General features: G+C 40.4%; 1 protein-coding gene across 22 annotated transcripts in view; it reads right to left on the minus strand.

The window, feature by feature from the left end:
• Positions 1 to 20,733, minus strand: part of INPP4A (inositol polyphosphate-4-phosphatase type I A) — a 399,562-nt gene that overhangs the window by 260,993 nt on the left and 117,836 nt on the right. For 20 of the 22 annotated variants that reach the window (XR_004539925.1, XM_033949323.1, XM_033949336.1 and 17 more), the window contains 2 exons: positions 11,870 to 11,943; positions 5,407 to 5,615 (listed from right to left, as the gene is read on the minus strand). Coding sequence is in view for 21 of the 22 variants with exons in the window: in XM_033949323.1 (XP_033805214.1) it covers positions 5,407 to 5,512 (106 nt within the window). In the remaining variant the exon portion in view is untranslated. Of the gene's footprint in view, positions 1 to 5,406; positions 5,616 to 11,869; positions 11,944 to 15,798; positions 15,915 to 20,733 lie in introns of all 22 variants that reach the window. The other 2 variants (XM_033949318.1, XM_033949319.1) reach the window with 1 other exon arrangement.

The following is a 20,733-nucleotide window of genomic DNA, read 5'->3' on the forward strand; positions in this document are numbered from 1 at the left end:
GTACAATCACAGTTTCTCTGGGTGAGGAGTCATAGTCCAAGATGATAAATAATTCCACACTGGGCTTGTTTGCCATCTCCAACTTAAATGGTATATCTTTCACCATTTCCCTGATGAAACCTGAGAAGAGTTCTTCAGATGATGATTTCCTTCTCTTTGAGGAGGGGAGGGGTCTGATAGCATACTACAGGACCTCTCCTCAAAAAATATTCAGGTTCCTCACCAGACTCCCAAGAAAGGTTCTACTCAGATTCAACAAAATACTCCTAATGGGAGGTATAAGCCTACACCTGTCTCAGACTACTAGTGTGATGTCCAGGCCCCAATACTGGGCACTGAGGTACGGGTCTGCTGTGCAACTCTGGAGCAGCTTCCTCCCCCAACTTTTAAAACGTTATCACATCAGTCAATACCAGTCCCGATGCCCAGCAAGGCACCAGATTGACAACCACTTAACAGGTGTATGCCCTCACCTGGAATACTGTGTCCAGCACTGGTCGCCGTACATGAAGAAGGACACAGTACTACTCAAAAGGGTCCAGAGAAGAGAAACAAAAATGGTTAAGGGGCAGGAGGAGTTGTACAGTGAGAGATTAGAGAAACTGGGCCTCTTCTCCCTTGAAAAGAGGATACTGAGAGGGGACATGATCGAAACATTCAAGATAATGAAGGGAATAGACTTAGTAGATAAAGACAGGTTGTTCACCCTCTCCAAGGTAGAGAGAATGAGAGGGCACTGTCTAAAGTTAAAAAGGGACAGATTCTGTACAAACATAAGGAAGTTCTTCTTCACCCAGAGAGTAGTAGAAAACTAGAACGCTCTTCCGGAGACTGTTATAGGGGCAAACACCCTCCAAGGATTCAAGACAAAGTTAGACAAGTTCCTGCTGAACCAGAACGTACGCAGGTAAGGCTAGTTTCAGTTAGGGCACTGGTCTTTGACCTAAGGGCCGCCGCATGAGCAGACTGCTGGGCACGATAGACTACTTGTCTGACCCAGCAGCGGCAATTCTTATGTCCTTATTTTCTAGGTCAGAGTGGGCCAAGCCCCCCTTAATGCCTATGCACTTTACTGCTGCAGCAAGCCTGCTAACTCCTCTTTGAGCATGGTCCGGAACTATTCATTGAGGGCAGGTAGCAGTAAAAGATGGGCCAAAGTTAGATTAGAGACAGCCTGAAAATTCATCAGTACTAAGTTGGAAGCGGTGTTCCAACTGCATGGAGACTGTTGTGTTAGCATCATGACTACAGAATGGGAGCAGTTCTCTCAATGTGAAGCCAGAGCTCCCAGCATCGTGCTTTGAGGGGGACCGATGTCAATGCTTCCTCCTCACTTGATGCTTGGCATTGGGATCCCTTGGAACTTAAAATGAGGATGTCAAATCCACATGCCTCCTCGATGTCAGGTTTAATGTTGACTAATCCAGGGGACCTGCTTCAGCACCCAGTGCCAAGGCAGGCAGAGATCTCCTCAATGCTCAGTGTCCGATGCTGCTCTAGCAGCCATTGGGACTGATGCTTCTGACATCAATGAACCAGACTTAGTGCAAAAGGTTTCTTGCACTGAGTCTTTATGTTTTCTGGGTCCTTTCCTGCAAACACAGTTAGAGGCCTTGTGGCCGGGCCCAGGCACACACATAGCAGGCACCAATTATGGGAATCAGTCATAGAGATGATGCTGCTGCACCGGGCACAATGCTTAAACCACTGAGAACGTTACATTGCATTGGTTCTTATATACCGAAGCAACCTCACGGTTCTGTGCGGTTTACAGGTCAAGAGTTACTAACATTGTAGCAGGTCACAATCAATCATAAAATTTAACAGAAAATATATTTCCAACAGTTTCTAAAACCTAGAATTAGTCAAGATGTTTACCAAAAAGATATGTTTTCAACATTTTTCTAAAGACTGAATAAGATGTAAGAATTGATATATGAATGCCAATTTCTTTCTCCCATAAATCTGACCTAAACGCCAACATTTTACCAAGGAAACATTTATAGACACATCCCTTTACTGATAGAAAATCAAAAAGGCGTCCTATACGTAAATGTTTCCTATCAACAAATTTGAAAGAATCTAAGAGATAACTAGGCAATAATCCATTCAAAGCCTTAAAACATAAGCAGCCAACTTAAAATCACTCCTGCCTCGACCAATGCAATTTATAATACTGCAAAATGTAATCTGTTCATTTCAATCCAAAAATCAACCTTATCGCAATATTTTGAATGCTCTGCATCCTTTTTATATTTTGCTTAGAGATCGAAAGATAAAGAATATTACAATAATCCAACAAACTCAAGATAAGAGATTGTACCATCAGTCTAAACACAGCAAAATCAAAATAAGACTTTACCGTTCTTAATTTCCATAAAAGGAAATAGGATTTTTTAATCAGAGTAGTAGTATGAAAATCAAAAGATAATTTGCAATCAAGGTTGACTCCCCAAATTTTTATAGTCGGTGAGATGGAATAAATATTACCATTCAAATTTAGAGAGTCCTCCTTGATCATATCGGAAGGAGATGCCCAAAACTAGTTTTATCAGGATTGAGTTTTAGCCTAAAGTCACTCATCCAAGATTCTGAAGCTTCGAGTACTGATTGAATAAAGATAGAATATCATTTGAAATGCAGTCAGTGGAATAATTATTGTAATGTCATCTGTGTAACTGTACAGCTTGACACCCAGAGAAGAAATTTGTGAACTGAGCGGAACCAAAAATAAATTAAATAATGTAGGATACAAAGGTGAGCCCTGAGGGACTCCACATGCATTCCTTCATTTGTGAGAAAAATACCGTAATTATCTAAATGTACTTGATAAGAATGGCTTGCAAGAAAGCCACTAAACCAGTTCAGCACATGAAGGGGAAAATTGCTAAAGCAAAATCAAATGGGTCAATGGTGAAGACGAAGGAGCTAATCTGCACTCAGTTGATGTAACCCGGCCAATATGCAGGCCTAAAAGGGCCTCTGGAGCTGAAAAAAAAATAAAAGAAACTTAAACTGGCCCAAACGGCTAGAATAAAAAAACAATGAGAAGAACAAGAGAAAAACCCATGTGGGAAGAAACCACACTGCAAAAACTTTCACACATACTGAAGAGATCACCGATGTGGCCTCTCTGTTCCACAGAAAAACTGAGACTGATGGTACCATGTTCACATGTCAGGAAGAAGGCACTGGCACAAGTGCGGTGAATCGATACCAAAAGCCTCTTTTAAAAGATATTAGATTGGGTAGTGCCTGAACTGGAAAACATCACTCACATGTGAGAAACAATGTCCTACTTGTCCTCGAAGAAAAATAAATTATTGCATTAACTTCAAAGACATTAAAATATGAACACTGAAAAGCCAATGCAAAAGGTTATAGCTGCTTGTCCTGAATTATTTCCTAAATTTTATAATATATCCCCTGGATTCTATATATGACATGCAAATTTAGACGTGCTGCCAAGATATGAGCACAAATTGGTTAAAAAGCTCTTAACTATCAATAATTGGGTGCCAACAACTTAACGTTAATTGGCACTCAAAAATTTGCATGAGCATCTGGCTGCATGCTATTCTATAATTCAGAGTGCTATTATGCAGCCAAACGTATTGATATTATATTCAAATCAATCATTCAAACCACAAAGTATCATATAAATAATAATTCATTTAAGCAAGATCCTCAGAAGTGCCAGTATTAGCCAAGTGTTTTCAATGGCTACAGTATTTTTGGCACTGGCCTCCTCATTAGACCCGCAGTTAATTTAATATATTTTTTTACTTTTCTATAAAATGCTTTTTCTCTAAAGTGCTTTGTTTGCAAAAAAAGTGCTTCTTTTGTTAAAGTGCTATATTCAATAATTTAATCACTTATTAGAAGCTCCAAGAGCTAAAAAAAAACGTATCTTTTTGTTTCGTTGTTCAAATCGGGAAGGGACTGGTCATTCGACATGTTTCGCCGAAAGGCTGTATCAAAAAAGGTCCCCCCCTTATCACACTGCTCTGCTCTATCCTGATCTATCAGTTTGTTTAGAACAAAGAGCCAGGAGCTGATTGTGGAAGCAACCATGAGCTTTTGACAAACTAAAGATAAGTTTTTAGCTCTTGGAGCTTCTAATAAGTGATTAAATTATTGAATATAGCACTTTAACAAAAGAAGCACTTTATTGCAAATGTATTAAAAGAATTAACAGCAGGTCTAATGAGGAGGCCAGTGCCGAAAGTACTGTATCCATTGAAAACACTTGGCTAATATTGGCACTTCTGAGGACCTTGCTTAAATGGTCCTAGGATCCTGTGGGTTGGGCAGGCCTGCCTCATTTGGACAGAGGCAGGCCTGCTGGCCAGACGGACGGTGCGAGGACCCGTCCGGCCAACTTGCAGGTAAACCCGAGGGGGGGTTTCAGTGTGGAGAGTTTTATTGGGGGGGGTCCAGCAGGAGGGGTTGGGTACCTCCTGCCGGCGATCTTCGGGTGGGTGGGTTCTGTCGGCAGGAAGGGTTGGGCACCCTCCTGCCACAATCGTCCGGGGGAGTTGGGGTGGGGAGACTGGCAGCCCTAGCTGCGGCCACTATACTAATCACGGCAGGGAGACCAATTGCTGCAATTAAGTATAGCGGCCGAGTCTAAACAAACCCGATTCTGTAACCGGCGTCTGCAAAATGGACGTTGGTTACAGAATCGGGTTTACTTTGGGCGGGTGTAGGCCCGATTCTGTATAGGATGCCCAGGATGGACGTCCTATACAGAATCCGGGCCTAAGTGCTGATTTTTTCGGTGCCATTTTTGAGCACTATTTACAGTATTCCCCCATATCTTTAAGATTTTATATTCAATACAAAATATTACAAATCTATGTATATGTTCCAATAAGAATAGCTAAAGCAGTGCTACAATTAATGTTTTGTTTTTCACAGAAACAGTCCCAAACAGTACTGCTTACTGGATCAGAATAGTCTAGTCTAGTCCAGCATCATAGTGCCAATGACAGCAAGATATGGATATCTAGATGACATATATTAGAAAAAGTATAGAATGGTCCACCTCTCATACTCTTCTAGTCATCAACAATACTATCTGCTTGTAATGATCAGAAGGCTAAAAGATCTGTGGCCTGCCGGTGGAACCTAGCAGAACTTCACAAATTCTGACAATCATAGCGTAGGATGACACATTTTTACCAACAAAATTTTAACTTACATATAACTAGGTTCTACAGCTGTATTGTCAACACTAACATTTATTGCAGCAAACCATAAAATGGCTTGACTTTAATTTCTGGTAGCACTCCCCTTAATTTAGCTTGAGTGCATACTAAACAAATACTTGACAAACCAGTACTCTGCAGAAAAATCTTAAGCTTATTGGACCAAGGATAGCACTGTTGATGTCATGGTACTCACCTTCTAGAGACAGACCTAGCATATCAGAACCAATGTCAACAGTTGACGCTCGCTGCATAGAGCGAGATTTGGCGCCATGGCGGGGACTATGCTCTCTCGTTGTCATTTTGTCATGAGGACAAACTTTTTATTTCCTTCCAGTTTTCACAGATATTACCCTTCTGGAATCGTTGTATGTCTCTGGTTGCTAATCTTCTGATGTTATGATACTAGTAAGAGAATAACAAAATTGATATCACTCAATGCTCATATCAATGAGAATCGATTTTTTTTTCACTCTTTAAAACGTTACAAAGATTAGGGGACACTCAATGAAATTACATGGAAATAAAACAAACAGGAGGACATTATTTTTTTACTCAAAGAATAGTTAAGCTCTGGATCTTGTTACTGGAGGATGTAATAAAAAGACATTAGGTTCTTGCCTTGCTGGACAGATGGGTAATATCCCCATGCTTGCGAGCCATGCAGAAGGAATCCACTCCAGCTTTTGAATCCCTCCTCTTTCACTAGAGGGCTCTGCTGCCCCCTTCAGTTTGAACTAAAGCAGGCGATAGCCCTACATATGTGAAGGAGAGGTACAGGGAAACTCCCCTAACTACAATTCTGTTCTGCTCTGAAATTATAACAAACATGTTAAACATTGCCATTGAACAATTGAAACAGCGAAAAGAAATATTTATAAAGCTCAAGTATTACCCAACGTGTTATAGTAATAGATTATTCTTTATACCCTTAAGGTCTGACCGACATCCAAATTTCAGTTTGGATATGAACTTTCTGATTGAGACAGTAGACAGGCGCAGAAGATAACTGACAGGGCGGGGCTCCAGAATGACACATCTGTCTACTAGAAAAGATATTAGAAAGGTAAGAACCTAATCACTTTTTCTATGCAATAGGTGTGTGATTCTGGATAGACTGAACATACAAAAACAGACCCAGAATATTTTTGTGGACTTTTGGCTGATGTCTGCATTATTTCTCACAATATTTTTCAAAATGTTTCTGCACAAATTTTTGGGAAGTGAACACCGAAACTGAGATATTCATATAAAAACAGAAGTCTGAACAGATCAGCCATCCTCATTGAGCCTTGAGCACAATTGCATGATCGAAATAAAAACCGGGAGGCAGCCAGGAGGCGAAATGCAGGTCATCGTCGGTGGAACAGCACGTCGCTTAGGGCTCCTTTTACGAAGCCGCATTAGCAGCTTTATCGCATGCACTTTTTTAGCGTGTGCTAACCCCCACGCTAGATGAAAAACTACCGCCTGCTCAAGAGGAGGCGGTAGCAGCTAGAACGGCCGGCAAATTAGCGCACGCTATTATGTACATTAAACCGCTAACGCGTCAGAAGAGAAAGATAATTGGAGGAGGACATTATGTTTGAGAAGATCAAAGGAAAAAGGCAGAGTGTGACCTGCAGTCAAATGGCTGGACATGTTGAAAACAACCATGTGGATGATGCTAGAGGACCTTACCAGACTAGCACAAAACCAATCGTTTTTTAGATCTCTAATTCATCAAGTCGCTAGGACACGAGTGTGAGTCAATGGCACTTAATTAACCAACTCTACTCTCTGTTCTCTGTCTTTTAACCAGTTCTTAATTCATAATAGGATATTACCTTCTATTCCATGACTTTCTAATTTCTGTAGTGTCTTTTATGAGGTAATTTGTGGAATGCCTTTTGAAAATCCAGATACATGATATTGACTGGCTCAACTTTATCCCATTTACTGCTGTCAAATACCTATACTCATTGTATCATTTCTTCTACCAGAATCTCCCCAACCCTGAGATGTCTTGGATTGTAAGCTCTTCTGAGCAAGGACCGTCTATTGTATATTAAATGTACAGTGCTGCGTACGCCTTTCAATACTATAGAAATGATAAATAGTAGTAGTAGTAAAATACATCAGATTGATCAATTTGCTTTCTTCTACATTGGCTTTCAAGGATTTCAAGCATTCACTTTGATGCTTTGAAACAAAGTGGTAACTTGTCAGCTTCCAAGTTTTGTTTGCAAGTTTGCCCATAAAATCATCCAATGTTAGTTTGCTTGTTTCTAGTGTTTCAAAATCAGTATGGACCCAACTGCTTGAATTTGATCGATTCATTCTGAATCCAATTCTTGAATGTTTCTTCCAAATAAACTTAGTGCTTCCTCACAGGGAGAGTTTTGGCATCATTGTAGCATGCAATCTTTGGAATTCAAATTGCAAACATTTTTTTTCCATAAGCACTTTGTAATTGTCTTTGATATTTGCACCTTGCAAATTGAGCTTGATGTTCTGATGTATAGTGCAAATGCAGACAGAATGAGCATCATCAGTTATACACCACTCTAGTCTAAGCTCACAAAATTTTGAGAATCTAATTTCAGCTCCATATTTGTCATGATATTCTTCAAAGGCAAAAAAAAAGATCCAACAGATCTGCAGTCAAAAACGATAAACCAAGGACAAAGAAAAGGACTGCAGACATGTGTTCAAGATACAGGCAAAATCTAATATAATAAAATGGTAAGCCGCGCATGCGCACTTCCTAAGCGTGCGTCCATTTTCTGTGAGCTGCAGCTAGGAAGTGCGCATGCGCGGCTCACCCCCTGCCCTCTACGTCACCTCCCACCTCCAGCGGTGTGACAGTTTTCAAAGAGGCACGGGATTCTTTCAACGCGGAACCACCAGCCGTTAAAGCTCCTGGCGCTGACTCCCGATGGTGGAGGAGATGCAAGGTAGAAGAAGATTTCCGCTGCCCGGCACCCAAGTCCTTTGCCGCCCCCCCTTCCCTTACCGCGGCCCCGACTGGCGATTTCAGCAGCGTGTCCAGCAGTCTTCACACGCTGCTTCGGGCCCTTCTACTGCCCTGATTTGCTCCAGACGTGCCAGAGTAAATCAGGCCAGTAGAAGGACCCGAAGCAGCGTGTGAAGACTGCTGGACACGCTGCTTGAATCGCCATGTGTAGTCGGACCCGCGGGAAGGGAAGGGAAGGGGGGGGCCGCCAAAGGACTCGGACCCGCGTTTGTAGTCGATACTGTGGGAAGGGATAGGGAGTAGAGGAAACAATAATGCTGCTGCACAGGGAATTGGTGTGGGGGGAGGGAAATGGAAAGGGGAGGGAATGTTGCTTTGGACAGACAGACAGAGGGAGGAAGGGAGACAGAAAGACGCAGGTGCACAGGGAACTGGTGTGGGGGGAGGGAAATGGAGGGGGAGGGAATGCTGCTTTGGACACACAGACAGAGGGAGGAAGGAAGACAGAAAGACAAGAAGAAAGACACAGGGGCAGGTGCACAGGGAACTGGTGTGGGGGGAGGGAAATGGAGGGGGAGGGAATGCTGCTTTGGACACACAGACAGAGGGAGGAAGGGAGACAGAAAGACAAGAAGAAAGACATTGGGGCAGGTGCACAGGGAACTGGTGTGGGGGGAGGGAAATGGAGGGGGAGGGAATGCTGCTTTGGACAGACAGAGGGAGGAAGGAAGACAGAAAGACAAGAAGAAAGACACAGGGGCAGGTGCACAGGGAACTGGTGTGGGGAGAGGGAAATGGAGGGGAAGGGAATGCTGCTTTGGACACACAGACAGAGGGAGGAAGGGAGACAGAAAGACAAGAAGAAAGACACAGGGGCAGGTGCACAGGGAACTGGTGTGGGGAGAGGGAAATGGAGGGGAAGGGAATGCTGCTTTGGACACACAGACAGAGGGAGGAAGGGAGACAGAAAGACAAGAAGAAAGACACAGGGGCAGGTGCACAGGGGACTGGTATGGGGGGAGGGAAAGGTGCTGCTGGACAGGGGGGAGGTAAAACAAAGGGAGAAGGGCTGCTGCTGCATAAGGAGAGCTGTGAAGGGTTGGTGGTGGACACAAGGGAGTTAAAAGGAAGGGAGAATGGACAGGGGGAGCAGGCAAAGGGTGGTGATGGACAGCCAAGGAAAAAGAAAGAAAGAAAGCGGCTAAGGAGAGAGAGAGAGAGAGAGAGAAAAAGAAATAAAGAGAGACACACACACATATATTCTAGCACCCGTTAATGTAACGGGCTATAAGACTAGTTTATTATAAACTAATAAACAAATTGTTGTGTACAAATAAACCACTCATAGCAATATGGGACCCGACACGGTCTGTGTTTCGATCAACACTGTCTTCCTCAGGGGTCCCATATATGCAATAGGTAATAAATAAATGCAACAAATATGTCTGATCTGTATACGGTGTAGTACACGAACAGAATGTGCTACTGAAGAGAGTGTTTAATAAATTTTGACTGCATCTTGTACACCTGTCTGCAGTCCTTTTCGTGATATACTATATACATCTCTTTTAGATTGCTCAAAAAGCAACCGCTTTTGTTTTTGTATCTTAACTCCATTGACTCGAACAGCAATGCAATCTTTCTTGCCAGGATACATTCTGCTGAATTCATCAACTTCATAAAATTGTCTTGTTCTGTTGGCTACTTCTTTTGGCAATTGCTTGCCAACTTTCAGGTCAGGCAAGGCACAAATACCCTGCTCTTCCTTAATTTTTCGGGCTATCTTTACCATACTTTCTGAATTCCAAACTCTACTGCTGTAGCTTTTATTGACCAACTTCTTGGAGTCAAAGTCAATATCTGGATTGTTTTGATCAGATACTCCAATTTTTTTTTCTTCATTTCTTCAATCAGGTCAATGTAGTCTTGACATAAGACTGTCCAACATCCTGAGCTGCTAGTCCAGCGGCAGATGTTATCTTGTGCATTATCACATTTTATACTTGTTCAATTTTTTTGTTTCACATAGCCCACTTTCTCTACTGCTCACTTTTGGAAATTTCAAAGAGATTCGCCCAATGCAGAAAAGCTTTGGTTAATCATGGCAGAAGTGTCCATTTCAAAGATGATGCAACTGTAGTTTCTACCATGGAAGCAAATTCAGCTTTACATTTAGGGCAAGTTTTCTGACCTGGTTTAGTGTTTCTTTTTGTCAGTTGATTCAATCTAGCAACCATTTTGAGATCAGCTTTCAAAGTCCCATTTTGATGAGATGATTTTGCTTTCCAAACGGATTAAAGCATTTCTTTTGTGCCATCTCATAGTTTTTGAGGTACATTGTTTCTTGATGCAAGCAAATTTGATCATCATCTGTAAGATTAATTTCTGCCCACTGAATAAGCAGTGTCTTATCATCTGCTGGTAACTGGTATGCCGATTTGAGCCCAACTTTTTTGCAATAAAATAAGACATGACACTTCGATGACGACTGTTTTCTTCCAACGATATATGTTACTAGCAAAGAACCATTGTCACCACCCAATTCAGTTGTTTCCATTATGAATTAATTGATAGATAAACTCATATGAATCTAAACAGGAAAGAATTACTGAATAAAAAGTAAACCTTGAGATGAAAAAGAATCATCTCAATACTATTGTTTACCTAGTATAAATGGTAATATAGCAATATGCGGAACTCCTGTGCTGCTGATTAAATCAATAACAGCAATATGCACAACCTATTTGCTGCTTGCTAAATTTATAGACTTGATGTCAGCTGTTGTGTCAAACATATATAGCAAATGTATAGTATATAATGTTATAATTTCCATAGGTATCATAAATGGTGAAAGATATGCTTGTTAAAAACTTTGACCCTTATTTTTTCGCATTATTTGCTGGCATTGAAAAACAAAACCATTTTTCATAGGGTTTGAAACATGCTATAACAGTTGGTTCTCTTGTAAAAGCTGGTTAAAAATACAAATGTTTGACATTTTTCAAAAAATTACAAAATTTAAAGTGAAATTGTAAAGTAATTAGATTAGCTTATAAGTTGAAGTCATGTATTTGAGAACAAAGAAGGAGCCACAGAAGCCTAAACTTTGAAACTTTTTAGCATATCCATTTTTTTCAGCCCATTCTGTGGCTTTTTACATACATCAGTTTCAAAAAATGGAAATACGCATTAATTTCATTGAATAGATCATAAAAAGTTGTATAAGATTGCCAAATTTCATTTGTTTTACTTCTATAACCTTTGACTCAAAGATGCAAACATTTTGCAGAGATACTACTATACATGGATGCTAAATCTTAAACTTTACCAAAGTTAGTCTGAGTCATGTAAGATTCAGCATAAACAGTTTCAACAAATTTGTGATGGCAAGATGATGCACTTTTCTAAAATTACACCACTTAACATGGAATGACCCCAATCTTTCTAGCAGGTCTCAGGTGAATTAAGTCACCCTTAGAGCCAGGGTTTTTAGCTTTTGTGGTGCTAGCTGCCAGAAGAAGCTGCTGATATATTTGGAATAGAAGGGCCTGAAGGATGAATGAGTTCAAAGAAATTTTAAAAACTGTAACTTTCTTTGAAGGGTCTTAATACCATTTGAATCTAACACAATATATTGTCCTCTAAGAACCATTTAATTTGAACAACTTCCCATTGCTTGGTGATTCATATTGAATCTACTTACTGAAGGTTGTTTTTCTCCATTGAGACTGTGAAATTTAGCATTTTTACATAAACTCTTTCAAGTTCATTGTTGATCTGTAAGAAAAAAAGAGAAAATTAAAATCAACATTGACAAAAGTGAGGCGATATAACTGGAGAAATATTTTTAACAAAAAGTGATTAATTTCCCTAATTTACTCATCTTCAAATGTATGGTAATTTTGTAATGAAGCAGATGCAAAATATAAAAGTTCATATGGTCAATAAATATGTGAATGCCTTTTTTTTTCTTTTTTAAATAATTAATCCCACTTTTACTAAGCCATAATAGAGGTTTCTACTGTGGCCCAGAGCTCATAGGAATTCTATGAGTGTCGGAGCAGCTTCTGAGCATTTAACACTCCGGACCATGGGAGAAACCTCTACCGCAGCTTAGTAAAGGGGGGAGGTAAAATAAGATGCCCCCAAATCTCTGTCTTTTAGATGTCGGTAAGTACAAACAACCAGCTCAATTATTCCTTATCACCACAAGACAAGAAGCAATGCCAAAAGGTTATCAAGCATTTCAGCATCAAGCAATTTTAAAGGGACAGAAAAGTATATTACAATGTTAGCTGGAGGTAGAAGCTCCAGCACTAGCTCATTGGCAGAACCTTATGATCACACAGACTTCACTAGAACGGGTTAGGACTTACATAACAAAGAGGAAGACAATATTGAGAAATTTGGATACCATTTTAGAATATATTGACTCCTACAGTAAGGAGTAGAATACTGAATTAAAATAATGACTCCTATAGAGTTACCCTCTGTTTTACTAAGGTGCGCTAATTGAATTAGCGTGCACTAAACGCTAATGCTTCTATAGATTAACATGCACGCGTTAGCATTTAGCGCGCGCTAAATCGATTAGCGCATGTTAGTCAGTTAGTACACCTTAATAAAACAGGGCCTTAGTAAAACTTAAGAGTTGTGGATACAGAATAGCAGTTTATTAGTGGGAGGGAGGAAAGAAGGAAGAAGAAATAATGTAAGTGAAATTGTTCAGAAAACTGTTATGGTTCCTTGTTTGTATTTCATACTTAAACATTAATTTAAAAAAATGATTTAAATATAAAATAAAACTATTTACAATGAAAAAAATAATTAAAATAATAAAATATGGGGGGGGGGGGGAGGGGGTGTCACGTGATGCCATCCAGCTAAGCAGACACCTGACAATACAGCTCCAGGGCATGTGTTAAATTTCGCTCAATACTTCTGCTATTTTGGATCCCTCGTCACTTAAAGTCATATCAACCTGCAGCAGAACCTTCTGATTGTATTCCTCTACAAAATCCAGGTGTTAATTTTCTTCTAAAGGAATTAGGGCTCATAGATGTGTGGTGTATTCTTTACCCAGAGGAATCAGATTTAACATTTTATTCTCACCCCCATAACATGTATTCTAGATTGGAATATATCATAGCTTCAGATTATTTGTTTTCTAAAATACTGAAAGCCGACATCTACTCACTAGTGTTGTCTGACCATTCGGCTTTTTCTGTCATTTGTTAGTACTAATAGTGAACGTATGAGGAAGATGTCTCTTTATTTGTATAATGATAATTTTCTTGCATTTCTAATAACTAAGTGGCAGGAGTATGTAGAGGTCAATAGGAAACAGGAAAAGTAAAAGCTGACTTAAGCACTCTTTTACATCAGAGAGCAGAACAAAATATTTATTATTACCGGTACCAGTTCCATAAATGGGGCAACAAGTCAGGCAAATTGCTAGCGAGGTTAGTTAGATTGTATAAAACTAAACATATTAGATAAAGGAGGTAGGGTGTATTCATCTTCTCAGGATATTGCAGTTCAATTTGTTAAATTCTACCAGAATCTGTAGTGCCCACCTATAGATGAACAGGCTAGAGTCTCTTTTTTCAAGATCTGAAGTTACCTAAGTTAACTCCCGATCAAACTGCATTTCTTAGTGCCTCTATCACAGGTAATGAATTGCTAAAGACCATAAAAAGATTACACCTCACAAAGGCTCCAGGACCTGATGGGTTTGGTCCAGAATTTTATAAGATTTTATCAAATCACATCACTCCATCTTTACTAGCCATGTTCCATGGTATGCTTCAGGGGATGCCTGAGGGCTCCCTACATAATTGGTGCATATGTGGTGTTCTTACCTAAACCAGGGAGACCTATAGACCAGCTGGTCTTATACCGTCCAATTTCTTTGTTACATCAAGATATAAACTTCTGGCGAACATTTTAGCCACTCGCTTAAATAATTTTTTACCATTTCTTATTCATGAGGACTAAATGGGCTTTGTCCCCGGCAGGTATGCCTCTATGAATATACTGAAAGTGCTGACGGTCATGAAAATACCTCTATTAATGCTCTTATTACAAGCTTAGATGTAGAAAAAGCTTTTGTTATGGTATAGTGGTTAACATTTGTTCTGGGTGCTGGGACAGTATGGCCTTTCTGGGAACTTTGTAGAATGGGTGAAGCTTCTGTATAAAAAGCCTACAGCATAAATGCTTCTAAATGGTAGTTTGACTATACCTTTTGAGCTTTGCAGAGGCCTCTGACAAGATTGCCCATTGTCACCCCTGCTGCTTCTGCTCGAATCTCTGGCAATAAAGATTAGAACTGTAAAATGAATATTATAGACCATTTTAGGTCCTTTTCCAGACTAAAGATCAATTATGATAAAACTGAGGCTTTACTCCTCGGCTGCTCTGCCCCAGTGACCTGGTGTCGGAACAGCAAAAACACAGCTTAAATACCTTGCTATAATACTAAGTATAGATTCTAAGGAATTTTATGAATGTAATATTCTCTCTACAATTCTTAAAATAAACTCCCTGTGTTTAAAATGGCTCGACCTCTCACTTTCCCTGATGGGACACATTGCTCTGGTCAAAATGGTAGTTTTCCCCACAGTTCTATATCTTTTACAGGTATTGCCTGTATGGATTTCCAAGAAAGATGAATTTCTCTTCCGGTCTATTATAAGGCACTTCATTTGGCATGCTAAGTCTGTTAGAATAGGATATAATAAACTGATTAGAGCCGGAATCAGTTTATTATATCCTATTCTAACAGACTTAGCATGCCAAATGAAGTGCCTTATAATAGACCGGAAGAGAAATTCATCTTTCTTGGAAATCCATACAGGTAATACCTGTAAAAGATATAGAACTGTGGGCGCCCTGATTTACATATGTATAATATAGCTGCTTTTATGCATTGGAATTATTAAATATTAAAAGGGTATGGCAAATTTTCACCAGATGGCCTATTTGACAACTGTTGTATGCCCACAGCAAGTACAGCTTTTCTCCATGGTAGATCATCCTCTCTTACACATGCAAATTGTGGACTCTCTTCCTTATTGTCCCCACTCAAACATGCATGGGGATGGTGGCATACATGTCAGGGGAAAACATACCAAGCCTCACTATTTCTCTATTGTGAAGATAATCCTGATTTCTTACCTGGTGTGGGCAATACTTTTCAACTGTGGAAGGCGGCGGGGGCCTACACTTTGGGGGAGATTTTGCATGTGGAAGGGGGACTTTTTCTTTCTTTTTCACAACTACAAGAGATCTGGAATATACCCTCTACACATGACTTGGCCTACAGACAGCTTCACCACTATTATGCTTCAATCCAAGGTTTATATGGAGATTATTGGGATACAGGGACTTTAGATAAGGAATTGGCCCAGGTTCCACCTTCAAAAACACTCTTTCCTTTTGATACAGCTCTGTAGGGATTATAGGGGGGGGGGGGGTAAGCATCTTCAGACCATAGCTGATGATTAGACCAAAGATTTACATAGAGAGGTCTCTACTAGAGATATGGAAACATTTTTTCACAATGCTTTCACTTTTGCTAAAAATGCTTCTCTACAGGTAACCCAATATAGAATTCTTCATAGAGCCTACCTGACAAAATTGAAGGGGGCAAAGCTTGGCCTATGGCAGGATGATGTTTGCCTCAGATGTTGCAGTTCCTCTAGCACTATGGTACATACTTTCTTGACTTGCCCAAAATTGGAGTTCTGGAATGACATTTTTTCACTTTTAGAAAAAAACAGTTGGAAAGAAATGAGAATGGGATTTTGCTGCCCTACAGTTGGGGAGATATACAACTTTTGGAGGAACAATATCTGACATTTGCAGCACAGAAATTTCTATTCCAAGCCATTATGCTAGGGATAAAGGTGGTTCTTCAATGCTGAATGTCTCCAACCCTCCTCAATTTGTTTGTTGGCTTTGTAAAATGAAGGACTATGCATAATTTGAAATATACTGTTGTCTTAATTGTACCACCGCAGAATGGACTCCATATCGTACTTTATGGACTAGTTTTTTTAGCTTTGTGCTCCACCTGATATTTCTGCATTGTATGAATTGCTGTTGTCATTGTTATTATTTGTCTTTGAATAGAAATCTAACTACCACTATTTGCTACCAATATTTGCTATGACATATTTCGGATTTTATCTCTCAGGTGTACAAAATGTATTATGGGGAATGTGCTTTTACTTTGCGTGTAGGAAGTTGAATGGATGTGTGTGTGTATATGCGGATGTGTGAGGGGTAGATAGTGGCCATTCTTTTCCCTTTTGGAGATTCAGGGCAGGGTTTGGGGGGATTGGTTATTCTTCCAGATGTTGTATGAAAACATATGTGGCTCTGTTACAGTTTTCTTACTGTTTTGCCATTGGATTTTTTCTGTACTTGCCATGTGACTGACTTTGCTCTGTTTACCATACTGTACATTTGCAACCAATGAACATGATTAAAACAAATACAGTAAAACCTTGGTTAGCAAGCATAATTCATTCCAGAAGCATGCTTGTGATCCAAAGCACTCGTATATCAAAGCGAATTTCCCCATAGGAAATAATGGAAACTCAGATGATTAGTTCCACAACCCAAAACTTTAATACAAAATCCAGTACTGCACGTACTTGTATTGCAAGACCTCGCTCGTTTCGAACAGTCACTACACGGCGGGTGAATTGGGCGTGATGCTTTTATTACGTTCAGCCGTGCTCAGCGTGAGATGTGCATATGTTGTGCACACTTGAACTGCGGATGCTTGTATTATGTTCAGTTGTGCTCAGCGATGCACGTATATTGTGCATAGGTGACGTGACACGCGTTTATGTGCTTGTGTTGCAAGACAACGCTCGTTTATCGAGTTAAAATTTAATAAAATGTTTTACTTGTTTTGCAAAATACTTGCACACCACGTTACTCACTATCCAAGGTTTTACTGTAATAAAATACAGTGAACCTCTAATAGTTATGGCTTTGTATTCATATTCTGTATGTTGCTGAAGAGCAGCACTATAGTCTCTGAGGGAAAATATAGATATATTAAAAAGAAACAAAGTACAGTGGTACCTTGGAATCCAAACTTAATCCATTCCAGAATCCCGTTCAAGTTCCAAAATGTTCGAGTTCCAAGACAAATTTTCCCTTAGAAAATAATAGAAACTTGATATCCGTTCCTTGGTCCCACAAACTCAGATTTTCCAATAAATTTAACAGAGGCAGCAAGATCGGGTCCCCCCTGGCAGAGACAGCAAGATCAGATCCCCCGGCAGAGGCAAGATCGGGGCCCCCACCAGCAGAGACAGCAAGATCGGGCCCCCCACCGGCATAGACAGCAAGTTCGGGTCCCCCACTGGCATGGGCAGCAAGATCGGCAACAGTACCTGCAAGTAGTGCTCAGCCCAAAGCTTCCCTCCCAGGTGGAAACAGGAAGCTGCATTAGTAGAGGGGAAGCTTTGGGCTGAGCAACACTTGCAGTTCCTGTACATTTGGATTCCAAAGCAGCGTTCGGATTCCGGGGCAAAATTTAATTTAAAAAAGTTCAGATTCCAAGATGTTAGAGTTCTAGGGCATTCAGATTTCGAGGTACCACTGTATAGCACTGTGGACATGTTGCAGGATTAGGTTTAGGGACAACATTAACAGTTCAGCCTCTGTAGAGGCTTCCTTCATCTTAGTAGATGTTGGCATACAATAATAATTTGGACCCTATTTTCCTGTTGTTTGCCTCCATATACTATTCTAGCTCTGGTTCATCATCCCTTCTTGCCGTTAGTACTAGCAGCTGAGTTCAGGAGATCTTTACGTGCTTACCCATCCACCTTAGTGTTTATTTTCTTCAAAGTCATAGATAACATTTTCCATTAAAATGACATGCAAAGGGTTTTAGGGATTCCTTATAATACAATAAAAACATACTATAGGTATTACATATAGAAACAAATTGATTCAAGTGCAATACTGTGAGACTCTACTCCTAAGACAAACTGATCTGGATGCTTGTCCCATCCATCTGCGGTTTTCTGAACTGCTCTCCCTACTTATCTGTGCAGCGATTCACAAAGGCAGCCTTGGGGCTTTTCCTGAGTCGCGGCCTCCTCTGATGATTCAACTTCCGCTTTCCTCAGAGGCGGTGCGACCCAACAAAGGACCCAAGGCTACCTTCCTGAATTGCTGTGTGGGCAAGTAAGGAGAGTTGCTGGGAGGGGAGAAAGCCACTGTTAGAGGCTGGGAAGCTGCTGGGCATGGTAAAAAAAAAAAAAAAAAGGGACGGCTGCTACTGGACCTGGAGGGAAGGAGAAGGAGCGATGCTGCTGGGAGGGAAGGAGGGGAAAGGAGTCTGGGAAGCTGCTGGGCAAGGGAAAAAAAAGGGACAGCTGCTACTGGATCTGGAGGGAAGGAGAAGGAGCGATGCTGCTGGGAGGGAAGGAGGGGAAGGAGTCTGGGAAGCTGCTGGGCAAGGGAAAAAAAGGGACAGCTGCTACTGGACCTGGAGGGAAGGAGAAGGAGAGATACTGCTGGGAGGGGAGGAAGGGAAGAGAGTTACTGCTGGACAGGAGGAGGAGGGAAGGGAGAAGGAAACAGCTGGCAGGGAGATTAGAGGAGGGGAAGGGGAGAGACGGGCATGAGAAAGTAGAGAGATTGATGATGGGAAGGGGTCAGCAGAAAAATAAGCAGAGAGGGACAACGATGGTACATCTGGTGTAGGAGAGATAAAAATGAAGAGAGCAGTGAAGCTGGAATAAATCATGTAAAAAGGAGAGAGGGTGCGCAGACTGGATGGAAAGGGGAGAGGGGCATAGAAAGAAGACAGATACCATATGGAAGGGGGAGAGGACAGACAGTGGATGGAAGGGGCAGATACTGGATTGAAGAGACAAAGAAGGCAGACGCTGGAAGGAAGAGAGTGAAAAGAAGATGAAAGCAGAAACCAGAGACGACAAAAGGTAGAAAAAAATAATTTTATTTCTATTTTGTGATTAGAATATATCAGATTTGAAATATATATCCTGCTAGAGCTGGTGTTAAACATAACTGGGGACTGCGAAGCCCAGGCAGTGCTTCTTTAGTTTCCAGCTGGCTTAGGGCACTCTCTGACCAGGGGGCAGTTGCCCTAGTTGCACTCCCCTAAAACTGTTAGCATGATATTTCTGTGTAACATTCTGTAATAATTTGGCTTGTTCAGTTTTCTTGATAGTAGAGGGGATATATGTGAATGGGAGGGGAGACAGGGGTTTTGTTGATCCTTGCTCTGTATTATTTGTATTTATAAAATGACAATTGTACAGAATATTGTTTCTTTTTATACTTTAATAAAATACATTCAATATAAAATCATAACTGAGGCTTGTATGGATGGGATCAGATGATTTGTACTTTAATAAAATACATTCAATATAAAATCATAACTGAGGCTTGTATGGATGGGATCAGATGATTTGTGGGGACTTATCTCGCAGAAATGGGGTTTTTAAATTTTAGTCCTAGTAGTTTGCCAGTCCACAAAATAATTCTTTTATTTCTGCCGGTCCATGGGTTGTAAAAAGGTTGAAAAACATTGGTATATAGCATCCAAAAAGTCTGCCTCACCTCTTATCAAATATCTAAAAAGACAAGCCAAATGTAACAGTATAACCTAGTAAAATAAAGTCAGAAATACAGACACTCTTCCCCCCAAATAATATTCTGTTTCCAAGGCCTTCACTGCCTTGGAAACAGAGCATATTCAAGAAAGAACATCTAAGGACATTTGACGTGGCAGCACACGTTGGGATCCAAGACAACATGGTTTTACCAAAAGGAGATTGTGTGACACAAATCTGATTCCTTTAGCTAAGTAATTAGAAAATTACATAAAAGGCACACAGGATGTTATTTGGATTTCAGCAAAGCTGCTATTACTATCCAACAGAGAAGTTTTGTAAATCTGAGCAACCAGAAGTAGATGTTAAGATAACAAACACTGGCTACAAAACTGATTGAGAGAAAACCAGGGTGGTGGTAAATGGAATTAGAGGACAAAAACCATGACTAATGGGGTACCTGAGACTAGTTACATTCAAACTTTGGGAGTGTTTTACAGAACAATTAGGAGAAAGTCTGTCTTCTTGCAGGTGGTACTAAGATCTGCCAGACAGATATCACCAGATACTACAAAAGGAGTAAATGGAATGTGAAGTGATCTGAGAAAATTTGAGGAAAGATCAAAGCTGAGTAGTTCAGAGTAAGACAGATGCAAAAATGAAGAATTATTCATCTGGAGTACAGAAATCCAGGGGCGAGGATAAACTGCGGTGCACTGACCAGTAAAAAGAAATCAATAACTGTATCTGATAATTTCATGGTATAGAGACAGTGTCATAAGGAAGTGACGAAAGCTAGATAGATGGTAGGTTGCAGAACAAGAAGCAGAGCAAAAGCAGGCAATACCATCTCTATATTGGTCATAATATTCTTCATTCAAATTGATTATAGTAGTGCCTAGGTTCACATTTCATACTGATAGACATAGATCCGGACATTACTTTTTATTAG

This window comes from Geotrypetes seraphini, chromosome 6, assembly GCF_902459505.1.
Source record: "Geotrypetes seraphini chromosome 6, aGeoSer1.1, whole genome shotgun sequence".
In the NCBI taxonomy this organism is placed as follows: Eukaryota; Metazoa; Chordata; class Amphibia; order Gymnophiona; family Dermophiidae; genus Geotrypetes; species Geotrypetes seraphini.